We start from the raw sequence: 19,277 nt of genomic DNA, 5'->3' as shown, positions 1-19,277 counted from the left end.
TTTAAATTAAAAACAATCTCACAAGGTCTACGGGGATAACTCTTTGAGCCACATTTTGGAGACCAGATTCATTTCTACCAAGTTAAAGTAATAGCAGCCTAAGCTAAAAAGGAAATTCCTCACATCTGAGGTAGTTACTAAGTATCAGCACATTTTCCAAGTTCTCACAAGGCAGCTTAGCTATTTACAATCCATTTTTCCTCATACATAAATGGAGCATCCTTTCAATTTTAGGTCTTCTGCGATTTGTTTAAAAAAAAAAAAAACAACACTTATACACACCAGCCAGAATATGCCTATTTTATTAACATCATGCTTTAATAAATAACTGGCTACTTCTAATAAAATTAAGCCTCTGTTTACAACAGCCCCCAATATTCCATGTTGACCATTCTTGCGGAATTTGGTGTGAAAAGTTGAAATGTAGACCCTGAGCTATCAAGTAATTACGTTTCAATATAAAAATAGAGAGTCTTACAACTGAAGACCGAACAGGAACACAAACCAGCTCTCTGCGGGCGCAGCTTCTGTGGAATCAGTGGACATCTTAGTGGCTGTCTAAAGCAGGAAGAGACTTGCAGGTGTTTCTCTTTTTGAAGACTTTTTGGGAACTCCTTTTTAAAGGGAGCTGTTACGTTCTCCTAAGTTTTATAAGCTGTCATTTGGTAGGGATACAAGGAATGGCGTCGTGTCTGGCCTGGGACAACAGTTACGGCCTTTGCCAGATCCCCACACACCGCCCACCCCTGAATTGTGGCTAAGGGTCACCGCTAAGCTATTGTCTTCTGGGCTCTCTACTCCCTCCCGTCCCCCTCCAAACAACAACAGCAACACATGAAGAAAGTCTGGACACCCAGATCCCCCCGAGCGGACTTCTTGGCTGATAGGGTAGCAAGCGGCTGTGACCCACAGCAAGCCCTTTGCCTTTCTGATCAGAGGGGCCCGGACAAGACGACTCAAGTAGGAGACTTTAGAAATCTTGTTCGACAAAAACTGGGATCCCAAACCAAATGCAAAGACGCAAACTCTGCTGGAGGAGTGTTGACAGCTATTCGGTGAGCCCAGACTGTACCCCGGTTCTGGCTAGCCCCCAGAAAGTTCCCTGTTCTATACGACGAGGTTGGAAATCCAGTACGCTGTAACGAGGGGGACCAAATGAGCTTCTTGGTCACACGTCTGCCACCGGGATAGGAATTCAAAGCAGGTGAGTGTGGGCAAGACCAGCACACAGCGGCTTGCTAACTTGCCTGGATTAGACACAAAAAGACAAAAACCCAGCCCCAAACGAAGTGTGAACGTGTGATAACTTAGACATCCTGAATGCCTTCTATATTTCTAGGGAGAGTGTACTGAAAAAGAATCTTCTTCTAAATGGGCTCCGCTCTAAGTATAAGCGGGTTCGAGAAATGGACCTGTGATCTTGGTTTATGTAATTCAATTCAACCAAGACGCGTACAGTCTGCAGTCTCTTCCGGTCCCTGGCTGCCAAGGAAAGAGAGCCTTCTTCTTGTATTGATGCCTGAATACAAACTACCAAGTGGCTCAGAAGCCCCCCCCCCCCCCCGTGCCTTCACATTCTGTCCTAACTTTAACAAAAATAAAAAACAAAATCACATCCACTCCTCTCCACATAAGGCAACTAAAACAACAGGGATAAATGGAAATTTTACTGCTTGTTGGGCTTTTTCTTTTAATAAGATAACATGATAAATAAAACCCGCTTCTGTACAGCTATTTAATATTTCAGAAATACGTACATGTTACATGCCAAGAAGGACCCTGGTTTGCTTGTAAGAAACAAGGTGATCGTAACTGAAGGAAAAAAAAAAAAACCCACAAACAAAAAGAAAAAAAAAACCAAACAAGAGTGATAAAATCACAAATGCACAACTAACTACAGTTCTGTACCTACACTGTTAGCCACGCTTCACAGGAGTCTGGGGGAGCAGGAACCGACTTTATACATACAAGTCCCTCTTCCCCGCAAAACTGAATGAAAACACAAAGTCAGCATTTTTTAAACCAGTGGCCACATAGTAAAAACTGTACATCGTTGTCCATTCATTTAAAAAGCAAAGTCACTGGGATGGTATAAAAGTGATAACCGGTGCCTTTTTAACTTTTTGATGAAAACTTTTTCTCTAAGATTCAGAATTATCTCCACTCTCTCTGCATGACCAGGAGCAAGATACAGAAGACAGCGAGGAGGGAGGGCTGGGCCCCCACAAGGCCGCCAGCGCTGCTGGCTTTATCGTTGGCACTCTTCCCGGAGTGGTCGGTCGCGTTGTACTCCAACTCCGAAGGGCACTGCTGATACTCACAACCACTTCCACTTCCCTCTCCGCTGCTCTCATCACCTATTTAAAAAAAAAAAAAAAAACGGAATAGAGATTTCATTCCCCTTGTCCTCATCACATGGTGTATGAGAACAATGTGTAAGTTTCAAACCACAAATGCTTACTGATATCAAAGAAGTCCACGTCGTTCCCGTTGTAAGCATTCTTCATTTTACTGGTCATAACCCGAAGAGCCATGATCTGGCGAAGGATCAGTATGTCCGGTTTGCTGGTATCCACCTGGACCTCCGGATTATTGCCCTGGTTGGCTAAGCCATTTCCCGTCACCGCGAACAGGTATCTGAAATGAGAAATGACCCCGTTAAGATGACCGGTAAAGCTCAAAGTCACCGAAGATCAGAGAATTCGGCTTCGATTCTAGTATTCCCACTGAGTGCAATTCAGAGGAAAGTTCTCCCATTTCTTGTTTCTCTGCTTTGACGGGGACCTTTTGGAAAGCTAGCCCTTTTTCGGAGGTTGGTGGGTCAGAGTCAAGCGTCAATACAGTGGGGACTTAGCAAAGTTACTGTGTGTGGAGGGGAGCGACACAAGACATCACTCAAGAAGAGAATGAGGCCTTTGGGGAACTGGAGATTTAGGAGGCCAGGCCGGTGGGCCGAGAATTACAGGAATTAAATCCTGTAAAGATGCCACCAGCGGAACAGCCTGGCCCTGGGTTGCAGCCCTCGTGCTGGACTAAAGCCACCTGCGCAGACTTCTGACCCAGTACTCTCTGCAAGTAGCCAGGTGCCTTTCCAAGGCTTGCGGGGCAAAGACCATTCCTTAGAATGTCTAGAAGCCACCCACGCTGTTGCTACCTACCGTTAAGTGCTTCATGATGCCTCCCTCGAGTGACAACTGAGGGACCCCATCGGAAGGGCCCCCAGGCATGTGGGAAGGGGGCCCGCTACCCTCACTCGTCCGAGGCTAACCTGCTCTTGCCCTTCCCGTTCCAGCAATCATCCTCGTTGCCGTTGCCGGCGGCCATCCTCTCATCGCTGCAAACGTTGCTGGGCAGAGAGGACCAGAACTTCTTCGCCTGTTTCAGCTTCTCCTTGACATCAGTAACCTTATTAGGAGGGGGAAAAAAAGACCTCTGTAAAAACACACAACTGCCTACAGATGTGTCTTTTGATCATTTCTAAAGTAGCTCCAGAGTGTTTTGCAATTCATTTTCAACTTGAGTCACGAGAGAAAAATGCAGCTCAAATTGGTACAGAAAAGAACAAACTCACTCGAATGAACTAACGGTTGGAACACAGGCCCTGAAGGAGAAGCTCAGATGCACCGTCCACTCTACCTCTTTATTTACAGCTACCATCTGAGGCCCGCCGGCCTCCAGGCCCCGTGAGTACAAGGAGAACACACCGTCTCTTCCCTTGAGGCTTTCCTCCTCTGGCTGCAGTGTCTACACCGTCCCCTCCGTGCAACTGTGAGCGCCTGTGACAGCACTGCGTCCGACTACGGTGCGGGCCGCACGCGGCCGTGTGGAAAGCTGTTTGCTTCCACCTTCTCGCCATCCTAGCACTTACTATACACCCCCTTTGCTAGTGAAGCTGGATGTCTGCTTCTCCCGCTGCGCCGGAGGCTTCTGGAGAACAAGGAGGAGTCTCATTGCTCTGTGCCTCCCTCTAACGGGCACAGTGATGGGCTCGCAGGAGATGCGTCGCATTTCCTAACGACGTACGAGCTTTATGAGCTAGAAAATGAGAGGCAGATTTATGGACATCCACATGCAGTCTGCTTGGAAAGTTTCACCTGAAAGACCCGCACTTGAAAGCCTTCCAACTAAAAATGCATTTGGAGCAAATGTTTTCGGTTCTTTGTCATTAAACACGGCCGTTCCTGCGCCAAAGTGCTCACCAGTCGGTCCAAACTCGTGCCAGCTGCCGTGGTTGGGCGTTCCTCAGGGTGATACGGTCTGAAGCGAGCGCTGAAAGCCCCCTCGGAGATGGAACGGGAAATCCGGCCAGCCGGGAGGGGTTTGGGGGGTCCACATCCCTGAAAAACCTGCATTGAAGCGAACACGGTCACATTAGGGAAGTTGCGTCCCAAGCCCGAGGGTTGGGAAGAGGGGTGGGAAGGGGGGGAGGGCTCTGCTTCTCCCTGCCAGTTACCCCGCCCTCATTACCTTCTGAGACACCTGCACACTGTTCTCCTGCATATTCATTATAGCATCGGAGATCTTCACGTCGATGGGATCCATGACCGATTCGATGTTGAAAGGACCCTCGAGCCTCTCCGCCACCATCAGCATCGCGTCTAACGGGACGTTTGGGGGAAAAGAATACAGCATAAAAAGTAAACTGTTAGTTCGGCCGTGGGTCATCAGCCTGATTATCTCACTGGCTTTGTTTCCGGTGGGGGGCGGGAAGAAGGCATCATAATCGATCCAGGTTTTCAGGTCCGTTTCTATTACACCAAGCTGCGTTTAGTCACTGTGTATTGCTGGCTCTCTCAAGTGTGAAATGGCCAGGTGAGTGCTTTCTTCCACAGCAAGGAAACCCAATCGGGAACGTTCCATTAGACTGATTATTCATTCCCTCGTGTGTCGGTGGCTGTCGCTGTAAGGCTCCGAGCTAGCTCCAGCTGACAAACCTGAGGCTGGGGGCAGAATAACACGCCACTTCTCCCGGTGACTTCCTAGGATCCTTTCATTTAGGCTCCATTTACAAGACTCAAAAACATAAATCCGGTAAAATCCTGGCATATCATTTCCTTTCTTTCATTTTTTAAATGAAACCCTTTCAGCTCCTTGAGCGCACAGTTGGAAAGTGCAAATGACAGTGTTCCCAGGAATTCTAATGACTTTTCAAATAATGAAAATCTGAAAGATGCAATTTTGTATTAAGATAAACTTCCCATTTCAAACACAAGAACCTCAAGTTAAAGCAAAACATGTGCCTCATTTCACTCGGGTAAAAAGACAACACAAGACACCATATACAAAAAGCCTGTGCTCACAGCGTGAGTCTTCGTGGATTAGTCTGCGAGTTACCTTGGCCTTCTGGAGGAGTCTAGAATGTTTTAGTACAAGTTGAATCTCTTAAACAAAATATGCGGTACTTGTTTTTCTGCCGTAGGTGTTTATGGGGATTATGCGGCTTAGTGTTTTTGCCTGATATTTCCTGGTCAAAATTAGAGGAAACTGGAAATGAGGAAATGGCTGCTTCACTCCTGACAAGCACTGAACTTTTTCTACTTGTTCACTCTTCTTTCCACTCTGGTGCTTAAGGCCCAGCAGGGAAAGGGTGGTTAGGCCTACGGTATCCACAGCCTTCAGGTAGGCCAAGGACAGCTCCCAGCAAGGAGGGCTAGTTTCCAGTAGACTATAGGCCCTTCTCAGAGAAGACTGCAGGCCACCACCATCTTCTACCTCAGCTTTCTGGTGCAAAGGAGTTTTGGCATCGGCCTGTCAATGAAACCAAATGTGGTCATCAACCTTTCACCTTCCACCTAGAACAGACGCAACCTAACATTTGAAAGCATGGGGGTCATTTCTCTAAGCTGCAATTCCAATGTCACAAACCACAAACAGATTTCCGTGAAATGCCGTTTTTTTTTTTTCAAGTAATAACAAATGAAGTTTCAGACTGCATTGTGGTAAGCAGCAATAAAGTGACGCTTCCAGCGTCCGAGTGAGGCTGCCAGCACGAATATAGCATTGTACTGGAGGGAAATGCTTTTGATGTGCTCGCAAAAGGAGACTTTTGTAAACAAGTGGAGCACAACTTCAATGTGTTCGTCATTGTCAAAGCATCAGGGCTGCCACGTACGGAAAGCACATTCTTTGTAGAAGAAGTCGCTTGCTCCAAATAAAAATATTATGAATAGACAGATAATCAACATCCAAAATGCAGAGTAAGTTTAAACAAGAAAAAAAGAAAAGAAAAGAAAAAAAAAAACCACAGCGCATTTTGAAACTACTCATTCCCCTAGTGGCGAGGAAAGGCCGGATCACTAATGTGTTTGTGAAAGACTGAAAGGAAACATAAACCCGATTCTTCTGGCTGTTTGGCGTCTTTGTCAACTCTGGGAATGGAGGGAAGCCGGGCCTTTGTTGGGGCCGGTGCCATGGCGGCCTGGGCGGCGCAGCTGAGGAATGCACAGCGTTGCCCCCCCGCCCCTGGGGGGAGTCCTGGTTGGCGCTCAAGCAGGCCCGTCCCTAGAAGCAGCCCACCCCGACTAGAAGCCCCGAGGGAGATCCAAACATGGTGGGTGTCGGGTTGTTTTTCTTCTGCTGGGTCTGGACTAAAGGGCTCTCATTTCCGGGGTATCTGACTGGTCCCCGCCTCCTGCCAGCAGCCCCGACACCCTGACACCCCAACACGAAAGTCCTGTGGGCCGCAAGGTATGACATGAGTAAGGTTGGCTAGGCATCAGGTGAACGTTAAGGCAAGCACAGTACGTGATGGAAAACGAGGTGCCACCAAGCAGAATTTATGCTTCTCCAGAAACTGACTCTGTTTTGGTGGTGGCGGTGGGGAGTAGGTGGGTGACCTTTTGAGCCAACCTCTTACCAAACCAAGTCCAGGGTGTTTCAACTGTTTGGATCCATCCTGACGGAGGCTGACAACAATACAAGAGAGGGAAGGAGGACATGGAAGCAAGAAGGCAGATGCAGAAAACGTGGCTTTCGGCTCTTCAAGGGCCTGGTCCGACCGCGAGGTTTCAGTGCTCAGGCTACGGGCACTGGGTGGCCCCGACCCCATCCACAAAGTATCCCCTTCGCACCAGGCAGAGTGAATCCTTTCACACTGCCCCACCAATAATCACAAACCCCCACCCATCTTCAGTCTCACGACCCACTGGGGAAACAAAAGGCAGTTTCCCTACTTAACCCCAAGATCTGACTTAAAGAAGTGGGGGGAAAAGCCCTTCACCATTCATTAACGGCAGTCATTTAAAGGGGAAAGAAAAATTCTTTGCAAAGAAAAAAAAAAGAACTTAGAGCAGAGGCACGTAAATTGGGACTGAATTCTACAACCACAGAGCAAATTAAACCCTGGTGAAAATTCATAAAAAAAGCACTAGGGATTAACAATGTCTATTACTCCTGGCCCGTTAGATCAGCTTATGGGACATAAAGAATAAAATACCCATTAAAAATTAAGTTTAGATACAATTAGATACCTCATCCCTCCAAAAAGGATCATTTCGAAGCACTAAGGAAAACGGATTCAGAAATCCTATCAATTTCCACTCGGGCTTAATTTCGTTTCTGGAAAGAAAGCAAAGGTGGTTTTTAAAACTCTCGACAAGAACGGCAGCAACTCACTCCTCCTTGCTTTAGAGTACCTGCTTGAAAACATTAATTAAGCAAGCCACAGGACGGTTTTGATTTGATGTGGACCTGCAGACTCTCTGGAAAAATGTTAAAAAAAAAAAAAAAGAGCACGAGAGAATTTGTATTTTAATACAACGAGTTACAGTTCTGCCAGACACGTTAGAACAAGAGAATAGTTCAAGGGACATGGCCCCCTGCACCTTACTCCTGATCGATCCCTAGAAAAGTTGGTAAAACTCCAGCGCTGTCACGCTACACTGTTTGTACTGTATGGCGAATTCTCCTCCTCTGACGGAGAACGAGTACATTAGATGCTATACAGTAAAAAGGCTAACCAACATTTACAAAAATGAATTTAGCAGAAGCAAACTGCAAATTTGGCATCTGGGTGTGGGGGTGAGGGTGGGATTGAAAAAAGAGAGCAAAAACATCAACTTCAGATCTGGAAATGCCATGAGCTTCTACTTCCCGGGGGAAATACTTGAAAGCAACAATTTCTCCCATGGCTTCCCTCTGGGCACGATGGGCCGTACGTACGTACGTATGCGCGCGCCTCTGCTGCCCCTCTGCCCTCCCTTTCATGGGACTCGGCTCTCCTGCATGGGGCTTTTCTCAGGTCTCCTAAGCTTTGAGCTATTTAGGTTACAATTGTGCTCAAGTGCTTAATATTCACATCTTTTTTCTTTCCCGTGTCAGTGTTCAAGAATCTGTAGGAGCCAATTTATTGATGCATTTTCAAATAGAGTTAATATGGTAATTAGCTCTTGTGCAGACTAAAAAGCCTTCTCTCCAACTCCAATCCCCTGCCCCAAAGGTGCCGGCAAATTGCATACACGTTCCCATGACGTGAACAAATAAGGGAAAAACAGGTGCTTCTAAAGCCACTGATGGTCTGCAATTACACAAACGTGACTGGGGGCTGCGGGGAGAGCGGAGTCTGTTTTGTGAGCCGTGAGCACGCACGTGGCCACTGGCATGGCGCTTCCATACCAGTCAGAGAGGTTTCAGGACTAACCTGTCCATTAAGGGCACATCAACGAAGTCGATGGCCGGACATTGAAATGATTCTTGACTTGTCCTTTCCCATCGATGTGGGTGAACCCTCTCAGCAAGTTGGTACCCCACTGACACTGCTGCCCGGGTTCCAGGTTTCAGGGCCCTGTGAGAACGCTTACCTCTAAGACGACTAGCGCAAAAGGGCCTCCGAGCTCACCGGAGCAGTCGATTACTGTTAAATCCTCTACAGAAACAGAACCCCTAGATTCCCCCCCAGTCAGGTTTCACTGGATGCAAACATCCAAAGGGTCTCCGGCAGGTGTGCGGAAGGTTTGGTCGCAGTATGACATACAGAACGATTTCAGAGCTCAGCTGGTGATGGCTGTACTCCAGCATTTACAGGGACACAAGCCTATGTGTGAACATAACTAAAACAGACCTTTCGGGGGAAATGCCAAAAAGTCACATCTCGTTATGAGACCTTGGCATTCACCATGTCTGAGGTCTTCAGTAATGCCACCATTCGTTCAAGGGCACATTTACTTGTAGCATGGTGTGAACTCTGAGTACAGTTAGAACCCTGGCAAACAATAAGTAAGGAACAGAAGAACTTTACGGACGATAATTACAATATTCCCTGTGGCCAGTAGCTGAGCTCTCCCCGGCGCCCCAAATCCCTCCCTCACTCAACTCACCTATGAAATTGTTCCATTCAAAATCGAGATCCCCTTGGTTGGCCAGACAGCCTCTCATGATGTTCGAGCAGTAGTTGTAACACGGCTTCACACTCACGAGCCCCTGGCAGTGTGAGCAGTAGGTCATCCTCAGCAAGGCGTGGGTACACTGGACGGTGGGGTTGACCTGGTTGGGGAGAAGACAGAGACAATGGTGGGGCAGCGATAACAGAAATTCCAAGTGCATCAAGTTGATCTTGAAGGTCTGGCCATGAATTCAACTTAACAATGAGCTATGATGCATCACACTGAGCGGGCCCGGCCTGCTGCTTCTAGAGGAAGAGGAGATAAAAGAAAGGGGTCTGCGGGGAAGAAGGTGGGTGGGGGAGAGGGAAGAACACAGCTTGACTGTCAATGACCCAGGTGCATGTCCTTCCCACCCTGTGGACTCCCATGCTTGCTCCATTCCGCTCGCTCGCTCTCTCTCTCTCTCTCTCTCTCACACACTCACTCACTCTCACTCTCATTCATTGTATATGGCTCAGTTTTTCCAAAGTCCTCATAAGCATGCAATTCCAGGATCGGCCCGGAGACACAGGAGTAGAGACGACCTTCTCCTGCCCACGGCACATGGCCTGCTGTGGCCTGTACCACCACTGGGTCTGCCTTTGACACGTAGCCCCCCATCAAGGTGTAGCAGGGCACCTAACGTGTTCTACAGGCAAGAATGTGACTGCATTTAAACTTGGGGTGAGGCGAAGGCCTTCCAAGACCTGGGAACAGTAAAGCACAGGTGCTCAGGGAACACTCGATGGGGGACAGGAGACTTCAGTTACATTGGGAAGAAAGAGCTGGATTTAATTGGCCAATGGAAGGGAGAACAGGCCCACCAGGGAGAGTGCCGAGTGCCTGCGGTTGAGGAATTGTGGGAAAGACGGCTGGCTGCCCAGGGAGGAGCGTGTGGGTGACCAGAACTGAGAGGCACGTGAAGACCAGGCAGAAAGAGAGAGACCATTGGGCAGGGCACGGGGGGCTACGAAAAGTTCACGAGGAAGGGCAGCAGCAAAGATAAAAGCAGGACTGGCTGTCCTCTGCAGAGAAACGAGACTTTGTGTCCCCTTTCTGCTCCTCTCCAGTGACACTGTCTTAGGCACGCAAGAGCGCCTTCCACCTGTCCTGACCTTCATCAATGCTTAGGAAGGATCACTGCCAGCCATCACGCAAGGGCAGCTAACCCAGGGTTCCTGCCGTCTTGTTCCCTCCGCCTCACCCTGTGCTCTCGGAGTCACTATCAGTACCAAGCAGTGTTCTGCGCGCGCTTTTGAAAGCGGATACCGGCCGGCACAGCGAACAGATGCTGGGGGGCACCTCACCTGCTCTGGAGTGTGACTTTGGAGACCGCTTATCAACCCTACCCTTAGAACAGGAACGAGGGATTAGAACTGTCAGGAGGAAAACTTAACACCACTGGGCTCCTATCTGATGTACACACACACCCCGCCTCTTATCCCCACCAGAACTCTGGCCTGAAGGGGGCGGGGCGGGAGCCTCCAACAACAAGGTGGTAATTGTGTATGTCAAAGTCAACATTCCCTCCCAAGAATTAGGACTTCGCCGCAGTTTTAACTGGGCCCACATTAGTCCTTTTCACTGTGCTTTAATGGGCAGTGAAATCTTGGCTACCCAACACGCTGGGCGGGGGAGGCTGGCCAGTCTGGAGGGCTAGATCTTCTGGATAGCTAAAGGTCCATGCTTTTGAAGTCACCAATAGTTAAGACTTCAATACCTGTCCGCCCCACCCCCTCACTTTACAGATGAGCCAATAGGCCTGGCATGAGGAGGTGGCTGGAGAATCCCAGGATCACAGAAGCCAGAGTTGGAAGGGGCCTTAGAGGTCACATCGTCCGGCTCTCACATTTAAGAGAGAAGAAAAGCAAGGCCACACCGATGAACAGACTTGCTGACGGTCCCCCTGCTACCTCCGATTCTGGTACCGCACCTTATCCAACAGTTCCCAAACAGATCTTCAACACAAGCCGTGAAACTCTCATCTCACGCACACTTGTTTTCCTCTTTCTTGCTACAGTTCGGTTCCACGTGGATGATACCGCTAAAGGGCCCTATTACAGAGAAGTGACGAGTTCGTATGTAAATGCCTATGAGAAATCCGAGAACAGCCCGTGGCAATCTCATGCCTCAGCGGAAACCATGCCCGACCACGGAAACCGTACAAAGCTCAAGTATCAAACAAATAGTTACTGAGCACCTATCTCGTATTGCGGATTACTCTGGAATGCACTTGTGATTAGGTAGCAAGTAGGAATCTCTGTACTGGCGTAGGGAACCTGTTCTAGAAAGCACAAACACATTCCAATATGGTGTGGGCCCTTAGGAAATAAGCAAAAATCTAAAATGCAATAGTTCTCTTCGACAAACTTTTCTTTTTCCCCCCAAAAGACCTTTCCATTTGTTTTCTTCAGTCTCTCTGGTCCACTCTATTCTTTGTTCCACTCTAAGTCAAATCTGTGACGTAGACCTGGTCTACTACACACGGAGATGTCGGCTCAAGTTTTAAAGACCGGGACCAAACAAAATGACACAGTAGAGTTTTATTAAAGGAAGATTATGAAAGTGGGTTTGGCTAAGTACTGGCTCATGCTCCGCGTGTGACCGGCTGTCTAACTACTACAAATGGTCACCCAGAACTTAGCTCTAACATGCTACGGAAATAGTAAATACCAGAACTGAGAAGAGAGATGGCCAAGTTCTAAGGAAGCCGCGATGGGCAAGGACATGTGCGATACCCAGGCTGCAGAAAGTCAGACCGAGTCTGCGGTCTCAGGATCGCTCCTTACACCATTACATGCGACTTCACATTATTCAGACTTGGGGGACAGAAGCCTTGTGTGGGAATGAGGTCCTGGTACAGAAAAGGGCTTTTTTTTTTTTTTTTAAAGATGTTACTTATTGGAGAGAGAGAGCATGCACAAGTGAGGGGGAGGGGCAGAGGGAGAGAGAGAAGCAGGCACCCTGCTAAGCAGGGAGCTCGATGCAGGGCCTCATCCCAGGACCCCGAGATCATGACCTGAACTGAAAGCAGACGCTTAACCAACTGAACCACCCAGGGGCCCCTAGAGAAGGGTTTTAACACAGTCAGGAAACAAAGAAACAGGGGTTCCCTGCAATGCTCAGCCAACCAGAGGAAGTACCAATAATGTGACCACTCCCCAGGCCTTAGGTCCCCACTCTCACGGACCCGACCAAGCTCAGGATGGTCAACCCAGGGTGCCAAGGACCACTTCTCCCTTTTGGCTCTGGAGTACCCAGTGGAGAAACAAAATGGCTGCCTATCTTTTGGAATCCTCAAAGACCTTCGTTCTGGGGCTTTATTTATTTTAAGTAGAAATTCAAGTTCAGGGGCGCCTGGGTGGCTCAGGCAGTTAAGTATCTTCCTTCGGCTCAGGTCATGAGCCTGGGGTCCTGGGATCCAGCGTTGGGCTCCCTGCTCAGTGGGAACTCTGTTCTCCCTCTCTCTCTGCCCTGACTCCTTCACAAGCACCCCCCCAAATAAATAAATCTTTAAAACAAAAAATTAGAAAAAAATTCAAGTTCATTCATATCCTACTCCCTCATAATCCTCAAAATCAATTGTTTCTTGAGTCTCTAAATAACTTACTTACTAAAGACGTTTACGTGGGGCCCCCCAAGTCCAAGTGGTAGATCCTGTCACGTGGGGATTAACACAAGGGGCAACTATACTCCAAGGTCGTCTTTTAACCCTCAGTTATATACTGAGTCTCTATGTCACGACATGCCACTTAAAATGTTCAACATAATTGTTCCTTTGGGTCACAACTCTTGACTAACATTTGAGGTCTTCCTTTTGTTGAGAAGGGTCTGTTGAGCCCCAATGCCAGAATCCTTGGGGCTGGGGTGGGAGTGGGGTGTTATGATGGCTTTGCTAAAAGGCACATTTTTCAGACCTCTCTTAGAGATCAGTTATTTCTCCAAACGATATTTAGAAACAGAGGAGGGAAAACTGTACACTCCTCCCTTCCCCCTTTGAACCACTGACACAAAGAACGGATCAATGGTCTCAAGAAAAAACGCTTCTTTAGCTTCTATGGTTTCACAATCACGAAGAGTCTTGATGTCAAAACTGAAGAGAAGAAGATTCTGTTCTACGTCAGAATTAGCTGTCTACAGAGAGCTTTTATTGGATTTTATTGCTATATGAGATAGTTACAGAGTGCTTACTACCGGCTAGGCTCTCTTCTAAGTACTTTGCATGTATTAACTCATTTAAGCCTCCAAATAACCATATGAGAGGCGTATTATCATTTCATTTCACAGATGTGAAAGCAGAGGTCCAAAGAGATTAAGGGACTCACACGAGATCCTCAAGGGAATGGCCAAGATCTCGATGGGGGCATTCTGGTTGTAGTGCAGGGACACTCAGCTTCTTCCTTGATGTGTATGAGAACAGCTTCTTTTGAGCAACAGAACAGTGAAAGAAACTTGAGGGCAGCACACGGAGCTTGGTCCTTCTCCATAGCGCCCCGGACCTAGCACAGGGGAGCCACACACAGGGAATGCTCAGCTAGGAGGCTGGCTGGTTTTCCGGTGAGAATTTGCGGCTTTCAAATTTAGTGACGAAGTGAAATACTTTTTACCTTGGAAGGCAAGTTAGGATTCAATCCACAGGACAACGACGGCTTACTCAGCCAATGCTACATCTTCACGATGGGTCAAGATGCCACAGGGGCAAGGAAAAAATATATATATACCACCCACTGGCCCCTGCTCACAACGAATTCAAAAGCTCCAGTAAACACTGCTGTGCATGGAGAAAAAAAGAGCTCACTTAAACATACAAACAAAAACGCCAGAAAACAACGCACATATTTTACCAAAGTTTTAAAAGAATTTTGGCTAAGAGTTTTGAAAGAATTATGGCTAAATGTAGCAGAGATGATCGATTTCTATTAGGAAGTGGGATATTATGCAAGAAAAAGGGTTCGACATTATTCATGTAAGAATGAGGTGGCCTGACTTGTTTAGTTTTGGGGGACAGTATGGTAGAAAGGGGATATCATCTGGACTCAATACTTCTATATGTCCTCAAATCAAAATCTATCCGAGTTACTGACCCATAATGACAAGATATTAATAGCCAATTTCCAAATCTTATAAAATCCTTCAAGACTGACCAAGGTATTTCTAAACACTGAGGTGCCTTAGGATTTTAGGAGGCTGTCTGTGTTTCATGATAAAAGTCAGTGGGGGTGTGTGGGGGGGCGGGAGGTGGACAATCCTCATTTCTCTTTTGTAAGATACTCATTCCTGCCACCCAGTATTCATCTGACATTGATATATGCATGCCATTTCTGCTATAAAAAGCCTTTGCAGAAAAGTCCCCTTCTCTGCAAAGACTCTTTTAATATAGATTGAGACTTTCTACTCAATAACCTGCATTTTCCAAACACCACATTAAAAACTACTGCAAGCAGCCTGAAAAAAAAAAAAAAAGAAAAAGAAAAGAAAACTGCTGGAGAAGAACTCTTCGTGCAACCTGGATTTCATTTCGGTAATTCCGAACGAGCCTTAAGCCACACTGCACAGTGATGGCAGTCAGCATGCCGCACCGAAGTTAAAAACACATTTCCTTTTAGCTTATTCCTGTCCCTAACATACATTTGCTGCAACATTTTTTTGGTCTGCAAAGCCAATAGCACCAAGCAAACAAAAAAGACCTAGATTTTATCTGTTGCTTGGTAACATAAGCACCCACTAAAAATAAGGGGAAATATTTCCCAAAATTATGGTTAAAAAAAAAAAAAAGACAGGGAGCCCAAACATGCTGTGAGATGTGATGAGTTTATTCAACAACTTCCTAGGGGTTTTTTCAAGATTTTATTTATTTATTTGAGAGAGAGAGAGAGAGATGAAGATTGAGAGCGAGCGAGCATGAGCAGGCGGAGAGGGAGGAGCAGACTCCCCGCTGAGCAGGGAGCCTGACGCGGGACTCATCCCAGGACCCTCGGATCATAATCTGAGCCGAAGGCAGATGCTTAAGTGACTGAGCCCGCCAGGGGCGCCAACAACTTCCTAGTTTGAATTCACTGCATACAGACGAAGAAAGGAGGATGAGATGTTCCTATTCCCCTGGTAATAGAATTCTAAAGACAACAAAAAATGTGAAACAAACCAGGGCCCATTAAGGAACATTTATTGACACACTGTAGATAAAACTGAAGCACTGGTGTATTAACTTCCCCGCTGAGGGCTCGATTTTCATCCTGAGAGCACACTGTCTCAAGTCCTTAACACTTCTGATGCTCCTACCGTCCCACTTCCTCCCCCACTATCAGCTAGAGTCCCACCTTCCTCTTTGCATTCTAGTTGTTTAAGGTTGTGAGCATAAACAAATATTCAGGGTTGAACATGTGTCTACACCTAGCTTCTAAAAAGCTTTTTGTATAGACCTTTATTACAATTTACATTTATAATGATGCAGGAAATGGCAACATAATGTTGTAGGTGTTGGGGCATTGTGAACAGATGAAATTGAAGGGGGGCAATGGAAATGGTTCTCAAGGCAGGACAAGCATTTAGACATCACAATGGTAAGGCACTGATTTCTAATTATAGCCCCTGGAGTTTGGGGTGGGGGTGTAGACATAGTCCCATTATGTCAGTGTTAATTGAAACCATGAGAATGCAACTCTCTTTGGCATAGGAGCTATTCATTTTCATGGTGCATGTAACCACTCGTGCATTTTTGAAAGACCACAACAGACTTCGCCCTTCCAGGCAAAACTGCTGCTAGAGCAGGTAAATAAGAAATGCATCATGAACCATGACAAGTAACGAAGGAGTAAGTCAGAGATGTGTAGTGCCAGGGTGCTCTTGAACCATTTGTTACTAATTAAGGGAACTTTCCTGCAGTTGGAATTGTAAAGCTCAGTGGAGCAAGCTGCAATCACTGCACGTTTGGGCCCAAAAATCTGAAGCAAGGCAAGTACACTTGGACTAAGAAGTGACTTTCTCTTAAGTAAGTTAGGCTTACTGGTGCTAATGGCCTTTAAAAGGCTTAGTGATAATCAAATCATTGCTCAGCATTTAACCACAACCCTTGTGTGGCAAAAGTAAGCTGGAAAAACAGGGCATTCACTTACGAAGAGAAAATGGGAACAGGGTTAAGTATGCAGTAACTAGCCCCCACGGCCCCAGTGCTTCTCATATTTGACTTTCAGAGACATCTTTGTAGATGAGGTTGGTGAAGTGACTCTCTTTAATTAGAAAATTAGAGACTCTCTTTAATTAGAGAATGGTCTTTTCCAAGCCCAAGGTAATTCATTCTACTGGACACCAAAAGAAGGGACGTCTATTTCTTGGGTGGCTCTAGTCCCACCTCAGACAACCCCGGGACAGCAACTGTAGATTTTCTTTCCAACATGTTCAATTTGAAAGAAGGTTTTGAGAGTCAGATCATTTATTGTCTTCCCCATCCCACTGTATCTTAAATTAAAATCCCTGTTTATTTGGTAGTCATACTCCAGAAATTAACACAATAAATATTTCCCCAATTATCCAAGTATTCCTTGCATGCTTCTAGGCAGAAACATTACATAGATGGGAGATTTTTCAAAAATTTGTGTTTTAACTCCTTTAGAAACTGACCTGATGCCTGAGTATCTTATCACTGTGTCATTTAGATAACATGACCCAACTTAGTTGAAGGGTTTGATTTCGAATCAGTCCTTAAAGGCTAGAAGAAGCTCAGTAGGGAAGCAAAGCATTATTAAAAAGTTTCCAGTTACAAGTTCAACTTTTAAAGTAGACATAACAGAGTATTTCTAACTAAACAATTGGCAAGCAATGTTTACTCAAAGTAAATTAAGCCTTATAGCTTATATTCATTGTATTCTCATATAACTACGCAAATTTCTCTTACGCAAATATGAGAAAATACAATGAAAGTAGAATACAGATCAATTCTGAAGCAAATTAGAAAGGAACTTTCTCAAACAACTTAACAATACTAAGGTACACAGGAAATCTCTTGCTTAAAAAAAATTCATACCAAAAGAAACACCAGAAATTATGACTCTTGTTTTGAGTCACATACTCTTTATTGTATAGTTAAGAGTGTTTGAATCTTATATACAAAAGCCAATCTTATGGATTTCCCACCATGAATTCTGAGAACCGTGTCAAGAAGAATGTGACACGGGGAAGCCACAACTGCTTCCTTCTCCCTACCCTGGGAGGTGGGGTGGAGTGGACAATGGCAAGCTTTCTAGCCCTTGACCTTCTAAATCTGCAAGGAAGGGTCTCTAAATCACTTCCTGTTTCACTGCGAGTTGGAGGTTCTGGAATCTTGGTTCTCTAAGGGGCTCCGACCTAGCAAAGTGAGGCTAACCAGACTTCTGCCGGCCTGGTCCCTCTGCCCAAGAACTGAAAGGGGGATGGCTAATGGAAAGCAACCATTTTTTTTTTTGATGCTTGCAAAGGACTTTCTACGTCTTGCCTTTCTCTTCGGCTCGAGTGTGCAGACACACGCACTCATTCAAATCACACAGCAGCGCCCTTCTGCCTGCTCAGCTGAGGATGAACGCAAGGAGTCGACGAAGGAGGGCAAAAGTGTTAGGTGAGCTACCATGTAGCTTGTCTCAGGACTCTGAGATGAGCATCTGCAAGCTTCGTAACGGTTGCTGGGGTCTGCAGAGGTTCAGGAATCAGATTATTCCTCTAATTATAACCATCAACCCCCACACTTGCTTCCACCCACCCTCATATGCCCCAATAAATGTTTGAGATTTATAAGGAGGAGATCAGGAGGAAAAGGAGTCAACAAAAACATGCTGGAAAGAACTGTGGTTTGCCGAAAGTTTATGTGCCTGGAGATGAGCGAGAACACCCAGACCCGCGATAATGAAGGCAACCAATCCCAGGATGGAACGTCCTAGAAACACCGAATTTTTATGGTACACAATTCTTTACAATCCTACCTTCACTGGGTTAACGTCTAAGTTTCCTCTCTCACGAGGGTAACCATGAAGCCTGGTCTGCTCAGAACAAGCTGGTTGCTTATTCAGACCCAGCAGCACATGCGGTCTGTGTGACCGGTCATAAGCACCTCTCAGCTTAGACAACGAGCATCCTGGTTCGGACAACAAATTACGTGGTCACCCGAACTCTGAATGAACTGATAGGCAATCCGACTGATGTTCCACTTGTTTGTACTGCTGTTCAGTGTTCGTTTTGACCAATCCCTTCAGTCCTCAAAACAACCAAAAGCCCTAAGCAGAAGCTGCTGTCCTTCTATCTGCAAATGTTTTCAGCAAATGGACTACAATTTGGCTTTTCACTGGGGGCTGAAATGTAACAGCACCAAGATCAGTCTTCCAAAGGTAACTTGCCCCAGATTACTGTTTCTTTGCCAGTATTAAGTCATGGAAGGGTAGAGGCAGAAAGGCCTTCAAGAAGTTTTCAAGTTTCATTTTATTCTGGGGGAGCATGGAGTGAAGGAGGCATAGAACTCTTTCCCCTTTGAAATCTTGCTCAAAACTCTACTTTGAGGGGCACCTGGGTGGCTCAGTCAGTTAAGTGTCCAATTCTTGATTTTGGCTCAGATCTCAGGGTCATGAGATAGAGCCCGGGATTGGACTCCACGCTCAGTGGGGAGTCTGCTCAACATTCTCTCTCCCTCCCCTTGCTTGCTCTTTCTTTCTCAAAATAGATAAATAAAATCCTAAAAAAAAAAAACAGAAACAGAAACAAAACCACCAAAACCCTCTACTTTGAAAAGCGAGGAAAGCAAAGCTTCTCTGGTGCAGCCAGGAGGTAAAGTCACAGATGCAGTCTCACTCGCTGGACGACTCCCCACGTATCCCTTGCGTCTCGTCAAGGAGGCCCCTGAAAGACCTCCTTAGCTGGCTTCAAAGAACACTGTCCAATTCCTTCAGCTTACAAATGAGG

General features: G+C 46.4%; 1 protein-coding gene across 1 annotated transcript in view; it reads right to left on the bottom strand.

Annotated features, from left to right (window-relative positions):
- Positions 1-245: 245 nt before the first annotated feature.
- GPC4 (glypican 4) overlaps positions 246-19,277 on the bottom strand; it is a 101,933-nt gene continuing 82,901 nt past the window's right edge. The window contains exons 4-9 of the mRNA XM_087859721.1: positions 9,315-9,480; positions 4,468-4,598; positions 4,200-4,346; positions 3,269-3,405; positions 2,462-2,637; positions 246-2,357 (exon numbers count right to left, since the gene is read on the bottom strand). Of these exons, the coding sequence (XP_087715847.1) occupies positions 2,155-2,357; positions 2,462-2,637; positions 3,269-3,405; positions 4,200-4,346; positions 4,468-4,598; positions 9,315-9,480 (960 nt within the window). The 3' untranslated portion in view covers positions 246-2,154. The remainder of the gene's footprint in view (positions 2,358-2,461; positions 2,638-3,268; positions 3,406-4,199; positions 4,347-4,467; positions 4,599-9,314; positions 9,481-19,277) is intronic.

Source organism: Ursus americanus, chromosome X (assembly GCF_024610735.1).
Source record: "Ursus americanus isolate L20-20 chromosome X, mUrsAme1.1.p, whole genome shotgun sequence".
In the NCBI taxonomy this organism is placed as follows: domain Eukaryota; kingdom Metazoa; phylum Chordata; class Mammalia; order Carnivora; family Ursidae; genus Ursus; species Ursus americanus.
This window is presented reverse-complemented; position numbering and strand designations above follow the sequence as displayed.